The sequence below is a fragment of the Microchirus variegatus genome (genome assembly GCF_963457635.1).
Source record: "Microchirus variegatus genome assembly, chromosome: 1".
Classification (NCBI taxonomy): Eukaryota; Metazoa; Chordata; class Actinopteri; order Pleuronectiformes; family Soleidae; genus Microchirus; species Microchirus variegatus.
Window position 1 is genome coordinate 41,629,093 of NC_139802.1, and position 18,071 is coordinate 41,647,163.

Below are 18,071 nucleotides of genomic sequence, written 5' to 3' on the forward strand. Positions count from 1 at the left end.
TTTAAAAAAAATATTAAATTAGAACGAATCGAGCGACGTCTTCAGTTTTAACGAGTTATTTGTTTCGACAGGAGAACGAAACCAGAAGCTAATAAACCCACGAATGAACGCACTAATAAACACTTCCACCTGGAATCGTCAATAAAAGATTGTTCCGTTTTTTAATAATGTCATGATTATCTTTATTGCTGTAATTTCCCACAGTATTGAGATACACTCATAATTTTAAGCTTCTATTGCCGGCCCCTGGTGAGCAGTGTTCACTGTCTGTAAAAATGAGGGGGCTGTGAATTACAATATTAACACTCTGAAACTCCCTTTAATCTCCTGCTTAGCACTTAAAGCTACAGGTGGCTAATTTAACGGAATGTGCTGCTGGAATACGAGACACTGCTTCACTTTGTTTTGGGTTTTAAAAAAAGGTTTAATCCGGATAAAATTGATCCGGATTTTTTATTTTGCCATCAATGATCATGTAATCCATCTTACTTTTTAGCCGGTTTTTCAAAGCAACATCGGATTGGATCAATCTGGCTAGCCAGAGCACTCTATAGGGTATAGCTCGGTTGCAAAAGAGCGCTACTCGGCGCTTAACTAGCAGTGTTGGCGTGAAGTTAGCCGGCTCTCGTGTACGAATTCGGACGGTTTTTCCTCGTACTACGCCATCTTGCCGCCTAGTGATAACGCAAGTTATGCTAGGAAACGAACCTTGGTGAATGGGATACAGCGTGATGACGCATAATGCTTTAGGCGCCGGGTGAGTGGATCAATGACGAGACGAAGTGGCCCGATATCCGCTCGTACCTGATCGACTCTCCAGAGGCTTTATTCCAAGGAGAACGTAAAGTCCTACGCGACTCTGGATGCTTACGGATACGTGACTGACAATCAGGTCTGGGACGTACCATTACATGATGACAATGTACACTACGGTAGTTTCCTTCATGTTAGCTTGTTACCTGAGGCCAAAAATGACTGTAACGTTACCTGATAGCACGCGAGCGAGGCAAATTTTTGCTTCTTTTATAATTTGCTCGTTCCAGTCGGCTTGCTACCAAAGACGTCTCCGGTTTAGCCTCGTAAGGGGGTGCAACTTGACGGTATCCGGTAAAACGTCAGACTTTTGTCTCGTTTGTTAAAACGAATCGTGCAAACCTCCAAACCAACCGACCGACCGGATGGCATAATGTCAGGAGACGGTGCCTAAACACTCCTACCATGACATGGCATGACAGCAAATACACCGGCACGGGCACGCTTCCTACTACAAAGTTCCGAAAAACTCAAACTTAAAGGTCACATAGAGTGGTCCTGTTGCACATAAATGTTAGTTATGGAGGTCTACTTACATATATTAACTTGTTTTTTATGGTCAAAAACCTCCTAGTTGCTGTAAACTAGCCGATAGAAATCCTTTTTTCTGACAGTGTTTTTCTGCTGCGAGATTTCAGAGTGAACTTTCACCCCCAGAAGACAGAGGCTTGTGATTGGCCAGTACTATCCAGCACATCTGTTCTCAGAAGCGCAGCGCCCCCCTCTGGAACGGTTGATGCACTGCTCCTCATTATCAAAACATTGTTTTAACAGTGTTTAAAAATATTATATATAAATTAAAAATTTATCCAAAATCCGAGCGGATTACTTCTGAAAAACGGGGGCCCAGGAATGTCAAGAGCGCGTAGTGTCATCTAATTCCTGCATGTCTATTATCATATCTGTTTCCTTCTGTATCCTCCCACTCAACAACATCGTCATCAAAAATGTCAGTACCTCTGTCTCTCTGTCTCCCCGCTCAGGCACAGTCCCTTCAGACAGCACAAGACCAAAGACAAACACGAGATCGACCGCATGACACTCACCATGGTAAGAGCCTTCTTACGTGCTACGCGTTGTTCCTCGTGTGTTAGCGCCGCCAAAGGTGCCGCATGATGGGAGTCTCTGTGTAAACACACACACACACACACACACACACTCGGCGAAGCCGCATAGGAGTCTTAAGCCTGAACATATGGGTTTGGCCCGTGTTTGCCTCACAGTAATACCAAATGCACACAGATGTTCATATCCCTGTGCAAACTCGACTGTGTGTGTGTGTGTGTGTGTGTGAACAAACATCGCGAGGATACCCGATGCACGCCAACCCGCGTTCTGCTACCGCTTCTGCTCCGTGTTCCTGACGGAGATGAATGTCTCCGTTGTGTTTTTTTTTTTTCTTCGCGTCGTCCTTTATAATGTCTGCACCCAGTCGTCTGTTTACTCTGCTGTGTCATGGGAAGACGCAGGAGACGAAGCATATGACAGAAACTCCAGCTTAGATAAACGGAGACGGCAAAGCCAAACCCGGGAAGCTTAAGTACACCCTCCCCCCCCCCCCCCGGGTCAAATGGCTTTGGAGCAACTTTCGGGCACAGGTTTGCTCGGCCTGTCACACACCTGTGGTCTCAGCATCATCTTTTACTGTTACTTCCTTTATTGGAATGTGTCTATTTGACTTTAAATTCAACCATCATTTACAAAATTGACGTCATGCTGTTTTGAAAAAGACCATAAAGTAAGGATGAAGTCCATAACTGATTTTGACCGATTCCCACTGCTCAAAAACCCATTTAATTACAGTTTCGCCTGGGATTTTGAGTCCGCACTAAACCTGGATGAACACTTAATTCCTTCTGTTGATTGGGTTCAATAATCCCAGTTACTATTTTACTAACTAAACCCCTAAACCACTTTTTTGAGGTTAAAAATAGTGTATATCGTTGTCTAGTGCAGTGTTTCCCAACCCTGGTCCTCAGGAAACGCGGCCATGCCATGTTTTATATGTTGCCCTGCTCCAAAAACACCTGATTCAAATAAATCGTCAGCTCATTTCCTCAACTTTTATAAAAAAAAAAAAAAATGTTTCAACTTTTTTCAATTTTTTTCTCCAACAAATTGTGTATTTCAACCTTTATAAAAATAAATAAAAAATAAAAATTTAATATTTCAACTTTTGTCATTTTTTTTCCCAAAAATGTATTGTTTCAACTTTTGTCTTTAGAAAAATAAATAATAGTAAACAAATAAAACATTATATTTAATTTATTTTCAAAAATGTTTCAACTTTTGTAAAAAAAAAAAAAAAAAAATCTGAATCAGGTGTTTTTTGGAGCAGGGCCACATCTAAAACATGGCATGGCCGTGTTCCCCGCGGACCAGGGTTGGGAAACACTGGTCTAGTGATGTTATTCAGTGATATGGGTCCAACTCTTAGCTGGTAGTTTTTCTGTAAAGTATTTGAATGATGTTTCTTGTGTTAAAAATGTTTTAATTTCAGTAGAAATACTGCTCCGTTTGTTGTGTTTACAACATTTACAGTGTATTTCCGTGCTCGAAGAGCCCCCCAAAAAAACCTCCAGTCTGCCCAGCAACAGTGAATACTGTCTTCTGATTGGCTGATAGGTCGTTAATTCAAGACAGCTGTATGAATGTACTCCTTTGCAACATTCACTCATAGATTACTAATTCGAAGTGCACGAAGAGGGGCACGTGCATCGGAAACGGGAGCCAATGTCGGTTGGATCGATGCATCAAGATCCAATTATTTAATTTGGGCCGTTCAATAAGATTGGATGGTGTTTTTATTACAGGTTGCAGTTCCAGTGAGACCTCGGTATTTTGAATTTGAGTGTAGTAACCGTTTTTGGCCACATTCTTACATATGGTGCCTTTAAACTCGGGTACCGAAGTAAAGGATATAAGCTTGTGGCATGTTGATGTACCTGGGTGAGGCAGGAGTGGGGAAAATAAGGGCAGAACAACCACATATTTGAATGTTTCCCCTTTCTGAGAGACTTTATGGAGCACATGATGCTCGGCACTGAGCCTCGTGTTGTCATTGGTCATCTTCAGCCCCACCTCTCCTCTCAGATTCGTGCCAAAAAGTCGGCGTTCGTTGTTCACGATCGGATCACTGTGTCCCAAAGCACATGAGAAAGTAGGCTCTTCCACATCACAACAAATCCAGATTAGAATTCTAATCCAGTTACTTACCGACTGATTTGTCGGCTTAATCCTCGCCTGCCTGCCTGCCTGGCTTGTGTGTGTGTGCGCGTTTGCGAGAAAGAGGCTGCAGCGCGGGCCAGCGCAGGCTAAAAATACTGCTCTTTATTTATTAAACGTGATGAACCGTCTCATGACATAAACACGATAGAAACAGATGGCGGTGAGAAAAAGACTGAGCAGCCAGGACGGGAAGAGATGGATGGAGGGCGGGACGGAGGAGCGCAGCGGCTTCCCGATCTATAACGTTGAGCTATGAGCTGCGTCTTTTCAGACCGTTCTCTCAAAAGTCACTTTTTTTACAACCGCAATTGTGCAGATTGTTGACCATGAATACACCATGCCATGTAATTGATTGATGAAGAACGCATCATTGACATTAAAGTTCTAACCCTGAGTTATATATCCTAAATCGCAGACTTCGTTCAGTATATCCCATGATTCTTTTCCTCGATTTTCCTCGATTTGCTCGATGGCGATAACTTCCTGCTCTCCTTAGTCATAATTTGATCAATTCTCCTCTGTCTTCCCCTCTTTCTCTTGTAGAATGTGGAACTGCCAGACTCTTTCACGGCAGAGCTCAAAGATCTGCTGGAGGGCCTGCTGCAGAGGGATGTGTCCAAGAGGCTTGGCTGCCAGGGCCGAGGGTACGACACACACACACACACACACACACACAGAATTGAAAGATATTTTGCAGGGTTAAGTTATGTTACTGTGGACTCAATATTCAAGTAAATATCTAACATCTTGTGGTTCTTAATTGAGTGTATAATTGAGTAATTCAAGTTTTTTTTAAAATTAGTTTTAGTAATATGGACAGACAGTGTATATGTGTGTGTATATATATGTATATGTGTGTATATATGTATATGTGTGTATATATATATATATATATATATATTTATGTATGTGTGTATATATATATGTATGTGTGTGTATATATATATATATGTATGTATGTGTGTGTATATATATATATATATATATATGTATGTGTGTGTATATATATGTATGTGTGTGTATATATATGTATGTGTGTGTATATATATATATGTGTGTATATATATATATATGTATGTATGTGTGTATATATATATATATGTATGTGTGTGTATATATATGTATGTGTGTGTATGTATGTATGTATATACATGTATGTATGTATATACATATGTGTATATATACATACATACATACACATATATAGATCTATATATATTATTTAATATTTTATATATATATACATATGTATGTATATATACACATATATGTATATATATAAGTATATATATATATGTATATGTGTCTATATGTATATATGTGTGTGTATATATATATATATGTGTGTGTGTATATATATATATATATTTATATATATATGTATATGTGTATATATGTATATATACACATTGTTTATAGGTTTGAGTCAGAATTTGTCCTCACAGCCTACCACAGCCTACTACAGACACACACAAACACGCGCACACACACACGCACGCACGCACGCACACACACACACACACACACAGAGGGTAAAGTTCCCATCTTCATGTCCTTGGGCGTTCGCTTGAATTCATCAATCAGACAGATTTTTGCCGGATGTGCTCATTAAGCCTGAAAACAGTAGGTGGCGTGGTTTGCGGCTCGCTCAGACAGAGATGGAGGTGAAGTGATCCGATCCAAGCCGAACTCACGAGTGGTTTCATCTGTGCCGTCATTTCTCATCAGTTTAGGACTAAACCGGAGTGATAGATCACTGTCTGCACTGGGCTTTGGGTTAAATAGCAGGATTATGAGGGTGTTTATCAGGGAGGAAGTCATCTGGTAAACACTGCCACCCAGTGTACAGATGTGTACAAGGACATGTATTCACTCTGTGTCTCTGTGCAGAGCCCCAGAGGTGAAGGAGCATCAGTTCTTCAAAGGCATTGACTGGCAGCAGGTTTATCTCCAGAAGGTGAGTGAGCTTTGTTTTCCTCATGAATTATATTTTTTCGTGTGTGTGCTGCATTTTTAAATTTAATTTTATTTAATTTTGTTCAGTGTGTCCGAGTGTGTTGGAGAACCTAAGTAGCCTCGAGTCAGGATAAAAACTCAAAAACTCTTTAGTTTGTCCATTGTGGACTGTTGTAAAAGCATGATGGTTCAACAGTTCACCCTTTCTGCTGCTGGTCTCCATAGTGATGTGGTGCCAAACTCTGAGATCTGAGCTTTACTAGAACACAAACTAATGGATTTGTATCATGGACTCATACATACGGTGGCCCTGAGGTGCAAAACACAAACGCAAAACAAAAAACACAAATCCAAAACAATAAAGACAAACGCAAATCAAAAAACACAAAACAAAAAGCGCAAAAACACAAACGCAAATCAAAAACACAAACGGCAAAACAAAAAACACCACACAAACGTAAATCAAGAAACACAAACGCTAAACAAAAAACACAAATGCAAAACAAAAAACACAAACGCAAATCAAAAGACACAAAACAAAAAACACAAACGCAAAAAAACCCACAAATCAACAACACAAACGGCAAAACAAAAAACGCATAACACTAACGCAAATCAAGAAACGCAAAAAACACAAACGCAGAACAAAAGAACATGATGTTTTTGTTTTCTGCTTTTGTGATTTGCGTTCATGTTTTTGCATTTGTGTGTTTTGGGTTTGTGTTTTTTGTTTTGTGATTTGCCTTTGTTTTGCACCTCAGGGCCACCGTACATACATGTGAATCTACTGGTTCAAAGCAAATGTTTTAACAAAGATTTTATCAGAGTATCAGTCACTGTGAAAACATTCTTTTTTTTAATGACAGTAATGAAACTGAATTCCGTGACTACTTTGAGATCATTTTATCCCCCAACCCTTGAACTTAATCACGTGTCAGCAGCTCATACAATAACACCGTTAAAGCAACACGTGTCACAGTTACAGTTGTTATGGTTACACCATCATTGCCGTGGAAGTGTCTGCTTGTGTCGCTCACACTCTTTCTCTCCCTCCCTCTCTCTCTCCATCGTCATGCTGCCGTCTCTTCTTCTCTTCTCTTTGCTCTCCCCTCTTCAGTACTCTCCTCCACTGATCCCTCCCAGAGGAGAGGTGAACGCCGCAGATGCTTTTGACATTGGCTCGTTTGATGAGGAGGACACCAAAGGCATCAAGGTAAAAAAAAAAATACACTCTTATATCGAGATTTCTTTGTCAAAAACCACTCTATTTTCTATTATTATCTATCTATTTGGACCCAAAAAGCAGGACTTGTTGCTTCTTCACCTTTTTGAAACTGCACTGTGAGCGATTGAGAGGCTCCTCTCACTCAGCTCTCAGTCCACTTCTTGGCATTTTTTTCCAAAATCAGACATTGCACACACATTTCTAATACGTTCTCCACTCCACAAACACAGTGATCACATATGTACGGTCAGAATCTGATTCCAAGTTCAGAACAAACTCAGACAGCAAGTACATTCTGGTACGTTTCCTCACCTCAAGCTTGTGCGAACGTGTCACGCAGACGGGGTTTTCAGAGCGGAAGGGAAGGAAATGTTGAGCTGAGGACTCGTCTAAGGGTGGTGATCACTCCCGATCATTTCAGAGCAGGAAATAAAGCGGTCGAACAACAACAACGACAACAACAACATCATGTTCCGCGGTCGTTTCCTCCGACACATTAACGCTAATGTGGCTGCAGTAACAGTAACTCATCTGGTTGAAATAAACGTGTTTTGCTGATGTTTCCCTGGACAGCAGTCATTAACACACGAGTGCTGCAGGAAATAACTGGCTGTGTACAGTTGTGAGAACATCAAGATGGAGGGATGCTCCCCTGATGGTAATCCAGTTTCTGAAAGAGACGGTGGAGTCTTTTAAACAACACAAAAACCAAAGATTATTGTGCGTCCTCTCGTAGAGGAACAAAGAAACCACGAGGTCCATGTCATGGAAAAAAGCTAAGGAGAGCCTGTATCTGTTACCAGGCAGATAAAGGGTAAACATCCCGCTCTCTGTCCCTCGTCTGTTTGTCCTCAGCTGCTCGACAGCGACCAGGAGCTGTACAAGAACTTTCCCCTGGTGATATCGGAGCGCTGGCAGCAGGAGGTGGCGGAGACGGTGTACGAGGCGGTCAACTCGGACACGGACAAGAGCGAGGCGCGCAAGAGGGCCAAGAACAAGCAGCTGGGCCACGAGGAGGGTAATAATGGCCGCGACGGAAAAAGAGAAAACGCTCGCGTCGCTTCAGCAGCAGACGTCTCTGACCCTGTCTCTGTCTCCCTGTCTCTCTGTCTCTGTCTCTCAGACTACGCGCTGGGTAAGGACTGCATCATGCACGGCTACATGCTGAAGCTGGGGAACCCCTTCCTGACCCAGTGGCAGCGTCGATACTTCTATCTCTTCCCCAACCGTGTGGAGTGGAGGGGGGAGGGCGAGTCGAGGGTGAGTTCACGCCGCAGTCTTTCGTCAAACAATAAGACACTTAAGACACGTGTTGGTTCCACAGAGCACAGCATTGTCTTATTAATCTCAGGAGGTATTTTGTGCTTTTGAGCTGCTTTTCTCTGTTTATAACTTTGCACGAGGCATCGTGTAACACTGCAGGGTTTTTTTGATCGTTGGTTCGTTAACTTGCGTTGCAACTTAAAGGTGCATTATGTAATAAATCTAAAGCAACTGGCCATTAAAATCCTCCTAATATGTCACAGAGACTCAGGAATAATGTTCATATAACAAACTGAACTCACCAACAACAACAGTACAGACGAAATATTCGCATTAAAAAAAAATATTTTGCAGACTGCAAATCATGTTTATGTTTTGAAATCATGTTTTGGCATGTGGCGCCACCTACCGCCGTCTACCAATGATTGCAGTCAAGTAGAGTCTCGGCTGCCGAGCAACCGAGACTCGCCAGTTACGTCAGAAAAAGAAACCTAAAAGACCTTGGTATTTTGAATTTTAATGCAGTAACTGTTTTTGGCCACATTCTTACATATGGCACCTTTAAAGGTCTAATATGCAATATTCTGCATCACGACGACATAAGGAAACGGATTTTAGCTGTAGAAATATACACGAGAACTAGACTTTAAAAGCACTGTGGTGACTGTCGGGATTTGGAGAATATTCTGTGACTGTTTACACTGATGAGTAACATGCTAGCTCACTGATGTTAGCTCTCACTGTCACATCTATTGGAGCTCCTTGGTGCCCATGCCTGGATCATTTGAGAACCTCTGATTTAGAAGTCTCTTTATCCCTGAAGTGATCGGCTCTGCTGCTGCTGCTGTTCATGTGTTTTGTCTGTTTGTCTTTGTCCTGACTCCACACTGAAGGAGACGTGGCTTAAACTTTTTAAAAAGCACAGAGATGGGGTGAGTGTTGTTGTAAACCAGGTCCAGGTCCAGGTTCCCCCCCAGCGGTGTCCTCAGAATCCCTGCTCTCTTTAAATACAGCCAGCCTTCCATCCTCCCTGCTTCACACCATTGTAGTGTTACTTCAAAACTGCTGTTAGAGCTTTAAAATTGTCACTGGAGAAATCATTGCTATTCTACTTAACTCAGCATCTGTGGAAGATAAATGCATGGTGCAAATTTAACATAGAAATAAAAAACCCTACAGAAATAATCCACGTTAGCGTATGACACGTTTCCTTGACGACTGACCAGAAAAAGACGCACGTGACGTCATGTTTACACGCGTCCAGGCACTGTCTACAAGTTAGCTCCGTTAGCTGAATTAGCTCATTAAGCGCCGTTAGCGTGCCTACAGTCGAACTGGAGTGGTCGGTTTGTTAAAGGAAAAGAGCAGCGCTACAAATAACCATTTGACTCGTGAACCACAAAGTTTTGAATTACGAGCTAGTCGTAGCCGATGCTAATATGCTAGTTGTAGCCGATACTAATACGCTAGTCTTAGCTGATGTTGATATGCTAGTTGTAGCTGGTGCTAATATGCTAGTCGTAGCCGATGCTAATATGCTAGTTGTAGCTGATGCTAATATGCTAGTCTTAGCCGATGCTAATATCCCGGTGTTCCTTTCGTAAGTGGTTAGCTAGCTGCTATCGCCATTTGTTTAGATGAGATATCAGATAACCCTCGACATGACATGTTAACATGGTAAAGGCAACAGACATTACTTGTGAGGACGGCATTTTTGGATGTTGATGTAGCCTCGATTGTTGATGTAGCAGTCTGCTAGCGTCAAGTGAGGATGGAGGGGTGTGTCATTTCTTAGGGGAACGTTCTTACCCTTAGCGTCCTCAACTCTGTATTGAGGGCCAAGGTGAACTCCGACAAAGTGGTAAGGGGGAAGGGGTGGAATTGGGATTCAGTCTCTCCACTCCGGCCCTCATGCCTGATTGAGTTCTTCTTTTTTTAAAGTGTGTAAACTTCACCTTCACCTTTTTCTGACTGGGACCATTTCCTTCCTTCCTTCCTTCCTTCCGCAGCAAAACCTGTTGACGATGGAGCAGATCGTGTCGGTGGAGGAAACGCAGATTAAAGACAAGAAGTGCATCCTGCTGCGTATCAAAGGAGGGAAGCAGTTTGTGCTGCAGTGCGAGGTACGAGCGCTTTCGCCGCTCTCGCTGCGTTCGACAGACGTGATGCGGACGGGGAGATGACTCTGTTTTCTCTCTTGTGTGTGTGTGTGTGTGTGTGCAGAGCGACCCAGAGTTCGTGCAGTGGAAGAAAGAGCTGACCGAAGCGTTCACAGAAGCCCAGAAGCTGCTGCGCCGCGCCCCCAAAGTCATCGGGAAGGGGCGGGCTGGAGTGGTGGAGCTCTCCAAACCTCCGCTCACACACCGCAATAGCAACGGCCTGTGAATACACACACACACACACAGATATATATATATATACACACACACACACATGCATACACACACTGTACCCTCCCCACACATCAGCCACAGGACATTTGTTTCCCACCGTGATGTGTGTGTGTGTGTGAATGGAGCATGACCACCAGCCTTTCACACGTCACACACACACACACACACACACACACACACATTCATCCTGAAGAGATTCTTATTTTACTTTTTAATTTTTTTCGCCAGTCCTGGAGAGGAAGAGGACGGACAAGGTGAGGAGAACCCACGAAGACTTTCTGTCCCCACGCTCATCTCCTCCTCCTCCTCCTCCTCCTCCTCCTCTGCTCATCCAGCTTTTTTTTTTTTGAAAGGTGAATCCAGCAGCCCCAGAGACTCTGACTCTCTTACCTGTCCTCCTCCCCCCCCGCCGCCATTATTATATTAAGTGTGTAAAGTGCCAACGTCAATATTTACTTGAGTCACCTGAGCATCTGGATCGACCTGCTCTGGCGGCAGATATAGCCCCTCCCTCTTTCCCTCCACACGGATACACGGAGAGGGAGGAGGGGAGTGGTGATGGTAGTGGTGGTGGTGGTGGTGGTGGTGGGTCGGGGCGGGGGGGAGGAGGTGATTGATCATTCCACACTGCAGAAAAGCGGAAGTACAAGGAGCGACAGACTCTTCCAGATAGGCTCCCGTACAGCCCGGGGGGGGGGTTACCATAGAGACTGATATTTCATTGGCTGACGAGAAGCGCAGCCGGTTGCCACGGGAAACCCCCCGAAGACTGGTATCTTATACCAGGGAGCGGTAACCACGGACAACGGTGTAACTATATGTGTATTAAGGCTTATTACACTTGCAGATTTGAAAAAAAAAAAAAAAAAAAGGAGAAAGAAAATAGAAAAAACAACAAAAAAAAGACAGAGATGATAGCAGAGGGGAAGGGAAGTGAGGAAGTGAACTCTGTACATACCGAACCCCCCTTTTCTCTGTGCATCTCCAGTGTTTCAGTCCGACGTGTTTGCATTATCGGGGTGACGCTCCTCTGTCTGTCTGTTTGTGAATCTGTCCTGGCTTTTTAAGGGAAGGGAGGGAGGAGGGAGGAGGGAGAGGGAGGGAGGCGCTGCGTTACCTCAGTTTTTGAAAAAAAAAGGTGGAAGGTGAGAGCTGCTCAAGGTTCCAAAAACACCGTGCACGAGCACAGACGACGGTTCCCCACACAGTGGAGGCAGGAACGTGAACAAAGACAAGCTGATACTCATTAAAGGAAAAATAATAATAATAATAATAATAATGATCCACCTTCAAATACACCAAACACAACTTCAATGAGCTTTTTTTTTTGTTTGTTTGTTGTTTTCTTCAGTTTGGGTTCAACTTGGACTACATTTCCCAGAAGGCCATTGTTCATTGTAGTTCTACGTGGTCAAAGCAGTGGGGGAAATCAAGTGAATAATCAATCATTTATTATTTTTACTGAACCGCAAACCTTCTGGAAACCAGGTTTTCATAAAAGTTTGATTCAAATGTGCCAACTTTTTTTCTTTTCTTATGTCACAAAAACAGTGTCTAATATTTACCCTTAAGAAGCTGAAGGCCTAAAAAAGATTCATGAATAATTAACAAATAAACTGTTAACTGTAGTTAATTGACTTCATCAAAGCTGCTCTTAAGTCCCTGGACAGATGTTAAAGCTGAATGAATGGGGACTAATAAAACTGTCATTTTAGAATAATTATCAGTGTTAAACCACACGGTAAAAACAAAAAGATGGTGTATAATGAGATCTCGTTATGTTATCTGTTGATCCAGGTGCAAATCTTCACATTTAAAGGGGACATATTATGCAAAATCAACTTTTTAATCATTTTAATCCTTATATTTGGGACTCTGGAGGCCCTATCGGTCGACAAAGTGTGGAAAAAACGGTAACGGTATCCAAAAAACCGGAAGTCCGTGAAAAGTTCTATTCTTGACTCCACAGTGCAGCACAGAGTTCTACACAAACTTCCAGCCTCAGAGGATTTATCTGTCCAGTGGATACATGTTATATATGACAGCAATGTGCCTGCTAGAGCCTGCAAATGATCACTTTTCCAAATGCTAACTGCTGTTAGCTCCCAGTAGCCTCTGTGGCTGATGTCATTTCCTGTCCCTTAAGTTTCGTTTTACTTTTTTTTAAGGTGGAACCTTTAAGATGGACCTATAGAGATACTACTAAACAGAGAGTTCTGAACAGGGCTGCTTTAACAGGGTGATTGAACTGCTGTGGTGCTTCATCCTTATGGTATTTTGACCAAATCATGTCACAGACATGTTCATTAGGACACCAGGGAACTAGCTTAAACTTGGAGAAATATTGGAGGGTATAATATGTCCCCTTTAAACCGTAATTAAACCACCTTTTTCAGGTGTCGGCCGGTGTATAATGAGATCTCGTTATGTTATTTGTTGATCCAGGTGCAAATCTTCACAGTTAAAAAAAAAAAAAAAGAGGATCTACTGCCTCCCTCTGGTTAAGCACCAGCTAATACGTTAAAATTTTGGCCTTCGGTCTTCCGTCATGGTCGGCTACATAAAAACGAGTTTTTTCTGTTTTAAGTTTTTTCACGCATTTTCAAAACAAATGAAACGTGTAAGGATAATAAAAAAAACAACAACTTTAAACTTACAACCGTTAGCTGTAACTGTGTCAGATTTCGCTGGCAGACCACGCCCCCCCTGCACTGCTCCCCACTCTCCCTCCCACAGCTCTCGGCTCACTTCTTGGCATTTTTTTAATTTTTCTGGGCGGGGTCAGTCGATGCGTGTGTGTGTGTGTGGGGGGTTCTCTGCTTAATCACGGTGGAAAACATTGAATATACACAACAATGTCGGGTTTTTTTTGTCCTTTTCCACGTCCAAAAAAACAAACGTTTATTCCGTACTCCGTGCAGGACTGGAGGAGGCCACTTCCTCTCGGCGCGACGCGGACAGACGGCGTTTTCTGTAAGCGATCGCTCGGTGTCGGAAAGGCGAGCGTGGGGCCGCACCAGTGTTTGTTTCTCTTGTCACGTGATCGGCAGCAGTGTTTCAGGGTGAAGATTTTTTTTTTGTGTGTGTTAACAGAGCAGCGGCGGGAACCAACGTGTTGGATTCATTCGTTCATAGATTTCAGGTTTTTTTTTTTCTTCCTTTGATTCTATATGTCATGCAGTTCCGGTCGTCCTCCTCGTCTGTGACGTTCCATGCATTTCCACAGCTGTGATGTGTGACCTGCAGTAGGAAAAAGGGGTTGATTTAAGGGGGTTTTTATTGTGATGACTAATGATTCTTTCTTTCTAGCCTTTACCAGTCAGAGGGGGGGGGGGAGATATTATCATCTTATAGAGAAATGTTGTCACCTCTGAAGGTGTCTTTTATTTTTGTAAACCAAAATGGTTTTTATCGTTTTCATTGAAATGTATGTGTCGTTGCACCTTTTTTTTTTTAGCCCAAATGTGTTACTTAATAGTTGTTCAATGTGCCAAATAACTGTCGCTGATGGAGTGAAACCAATGGGGAAGCCTACTTTACTCGGGTTAGGGTTAGGGTTAGGGTTGACCCTTGGCACCGCGGACACGGCTACATCGATGCTAACACACACACACACACGCACACATACTTTTGCGGTGGAAGTTTTTTGAAGGGTACAAAACTGTGACCAAACATGTTCTGGAGGAGAGAGAGGTGTGTGTGTGTTTATTTTTCTGTGCGATTCTGACCTTTCCACCATTTTTGCCATCAGGACGCACGTGCACTCCATCTCCCAACTCCCAACTTAAGACTTTTCTTCTTCTTCTTTCACACTGTATGTACGTCCTGTGAGTGTGTGTGTGTGTGTGAGTGTGTGTGAGCACACTTCCTGTTTTTTTTTTGTTTTTTTAGCTCATACACAGATTCTCACCTCAAACGTGAGACACTTATAAAGGTCGGCATATAGGAGAAAAAAAATAAATCAAAGTATATATAAATATATGTGTATATGAAATGAGAAAAATGCTTTAGGTTTATTTAAAAAGATTTAATGTAGAAAACAAAATAAAAACGTTGTTCGGGGAGGTCAGGGGCTTTTTTTGTTTGTTTTCTTTTTTCTTTATTTTTTGATGTGAGTATAATTCTTTGTGGTGAAGACTTCAGCTCGAAACTTGCACATAAAGACTTTAGATATTGTACCTGCGAGTTCCAGATGACTATTTTTGTTTAAATAACCGGACTCTTTGCTCTTTCATATTTATTGCGCATGTGGGAGTGCTCTCTCTCTCTCTCTCTCTGTCTCTGTGTCTCTCGCTCCATCTCTCCTCCGTCAGAAACTCTTCTTTCTTCTGTTTTTTTTTTGTTTCATACGCCGCAAGACAAACACAAATACTACTGGCTTTGGGTTATTATCGCCATTAAGGTTATGATAATACTGATATATAATTGATGATATTATTCGATGATGATTAGTAAATTTATTTTATTTCAAAGATTTTTTTTGTTTTTTCTTCGTGCAACAGGTAGGAACGTTGCGTTGTTGGACTGCTTGTAAAAACAGTTCATGAATAAAAATCCTTTTTCCGTGTTGCCTCCTGTCACTCAACGTTTGTTGTGATTCTGACAAACAAATGTCGTCGCGTTTTACTCATTTAATCATTATCTTATATTTGATCGTGTTTTGGAAATGTTCTGCTGCTGGCAACTCGATTTTGCAATCCTCCAATAGACAAAGAGTCTGCCTTTCTAGGCTGTGTTTTCACACCCCTTTGTCTACTTTAGGTATCGAGGAGCCGACTCCCTGCGGCTGTTGTAGGAAGGTGTCAGTCCAGGCTAGACACAATACACCCTATACAATACACTATACTCAAAGGATGTATTAATATTTAAAAAAAAACAAAAAAAAAACACTCTGATGTCATCATCTCTGACCATCGAGTGTTTCCTGTCTCTGACCACAACCTGAGCCTCAGTGTCTCTTTATTACATGTACACTACCAAAAAGTCAAAAGTTTGGGGTGTTTTCCATTAAAAGTCACACTTTTATTCATCAAAAGAGTTGCGAAATGAAGAGAAAATATAGTCAAGACAGTGACAAGATTAGAAATAATGATTTTTATACCAAATAATAATTTTGCCCTTTTGTCAAAGAACCAGCAAAACTGTTTTCAGCTGTGCTAACATCATCGCACAAGGGTTTTCAAGGGTTTTGTCATCATCCAATAACCTTCTAAAGCTATTAGCCAAACACAATGGGAATGGGCCTCTATACACTTATATACATATTCCATTAAAAACCAGACGTTTGCAGCTAGAATAGTCGTAAAAAAGTGCTTTTCCTTCAAAAATATGGACATTTCTAAGTGACCCCCCTTTAAAGAGGAAACTATTGCAACCTCTGTGTTTCCATAACGAGGTCTTTCAGTGCAGCACTGACCCCTCCTGGTCGTTCTGTGGAGGTGAAGCTATGTCTCAATGCCAAATGAGCTCCTCACTAATAGTAATAATAATAACTTGGAATTATAAAGCGGCCAATCACATGACAGAAAACTGTAACCACACGTAAGTTTTTCTACCGTGACACTAAGAGAATGTGATTATTTGTGAAATTACAGCTTAGTGCTCTTCTGAGTGACATTTGTGTTATAGCGGTGTATGGCCAGTAGGAGGTGCTATAGTGTGATCCATGTGTTGATATGCAGAGAAATCACAAATATATATATATATAATATATAAGACATGATACAAATCATGTCTTTATTAAAATGTGTTATGTTTTGTATGTTAATATAAGAAAATGCTGTTTGCAAAATAATAAGGATAATTTAAAAAAAAAAGACTAATCTATATTCAAATGTTATCACTGTAATATTTAATGCAGGTTAATAAAGCGTGCACGCACATGCACGCACAGGTGAGTCAAATGCACTAATTTACGGATCAGCCGGTGTCGGCTGTGCACGAGTACATCAGCTGCAGCTGTGCGACGTCAGGACTGGACCATGTTTTGGAACGGGGGGGGAAGGGGTCCAGAAATAAAACCTCCAAAAGTCCCAGAAATAACCCAAAATAAGACTCTACATGTGCTATTTATAGAAACAGTCACAGTGAGAGGTGACTGAATACTTGCTTAATATAGCAACACAGTCACTAAGTTGGCAACACTGGAGGGGGGCGCTGTTGAGTTCGGGGAATTCCTTGAACTCGGATATTCCGAGTTACAAACATCGGTCTTACGCTCAATAAGCTCGCATTCAAACTGCAGAGAACCTCCCGCAGTAAGGACGTCGTCTTAATTTCCTGTATTGAGACGCCTGTAAACATGTTCTTCCTCCTCCTCTTCCTCCTCCTCCTCAGCGTCAGCTGGAGCTGTCAATCACAGTGGACAGCTGATGTGCACTGGTGGCCTCTGGCAGGAACAGCCGGTGTCTGTTATCACCCTCCCACATCACACACACACACACACACACTCTCACACTCACACACACCTTTACACACTTTTAGCTCCACCTGACTAATAAAGTGTTTCTTCTCTTGTCTCTTTTGTGCGTGTGTCACCTCATATTCCGTCCCCCCTCGTGTCCACCGTGGTCTCCAAACTGGTGCCGTGGTCAACCTCCCCCCCCCTGTGACTGTGCTCCTGCAGATATATTTATAGAGGAATCGTCTGTCAACCCTGTCCTGCTGCTTATCACCGTGTGTGTGTGTGTGTGTGTGTGAGACTCTATTTCTGACTCTATAGCTGTCCATGTCCCTCTCAGTCTCAGCGTCAGTGTGTGTCCGTGTGTGTGTGTGTGTCTCTCTTTGTTAACCTCACAGGATTTTACCGTCTGGATCTTTCTGCCATTTCTTTACCATTTCAAAGGTAAGTCTCTGTGTCATCTGTGAGTAATAACCACAGTCTGCAGGTTTTATTTATTTATTTATTTATGTATTATTTATTATTTATAAAGACGGCCTCACTGAGTCTCACTGGGCCTCAGGGCTTCAGACAGAATAACATCAGTTTATCGTCGAGTCCGTTTTTTATTATTGCGAAGAGAGTATTTTCACACGAGTTGTAGATATTTTTACTCATCCAGCAACTTTAGTGGAAAGATCCAGGGATTAGGCTTTCACCTGGATTTAAACCTGGGAAATAAACACAACACTGAGATTGTCGTCAGTAATCTCAGAAAGGCCTTTTCAAAGATTGACATGTTGCCCGTGTCCTC

The 18,071-nt window shown here is 42.2% G+C and overlaps 1 protein-coding gene across 1 annotated transcript in view; it reads left to right on the plus strand.

Annotated features, from left to right (window-relative positions):
- Nucleotides 1–10,870, plus strand: part of grk3 (G protein-coupled receptor kinase 3) — a gene marked incomplete at both ends in the record, with an annotated part of 62,592 nt that extends 51,722 nt beyond the window's left edge. Inside the window, 8 exons of the mRNA XM_083888635.1 lie at nucleotides 1,797–1,863; nucleotides 4,585–4,685; nucleotides 5,932–5,998; nucleotides 7,115–7,210; nucleotides 8,078–8,240; nucleotides 8,346–8,482; nucleotides 10,495–10,608; nucleotides 10,709–10,870. Coding sequence (XP_083744761.1) covers nucleotides 1,797–1,863; nucleotides 4,585–4,685; nucleotides 5,932–5,998; nucleotides 7,115–7,210; nucleotides 8,078–8,240; nucleotides 8,346–8,482; nucleotides 10,495–10,608; nucleotides 10,709–10,870 — 907 coding nt within the window. The remainder of the gene's footprint in view (nucleotides 1–1,796; nucleotides 1,864–4,584; nucleotides 4,686–5,931; nucleotides 5,999–7,114; nucleotides 7,211–8,077; nucleotides 8,241–8,345; nucleotides 8,483–10,494; nucleotides 10,609–10,708) is intronic.
- Nucleotides 10,871–18,071: the final 7,201 nt, after the last annotated feature.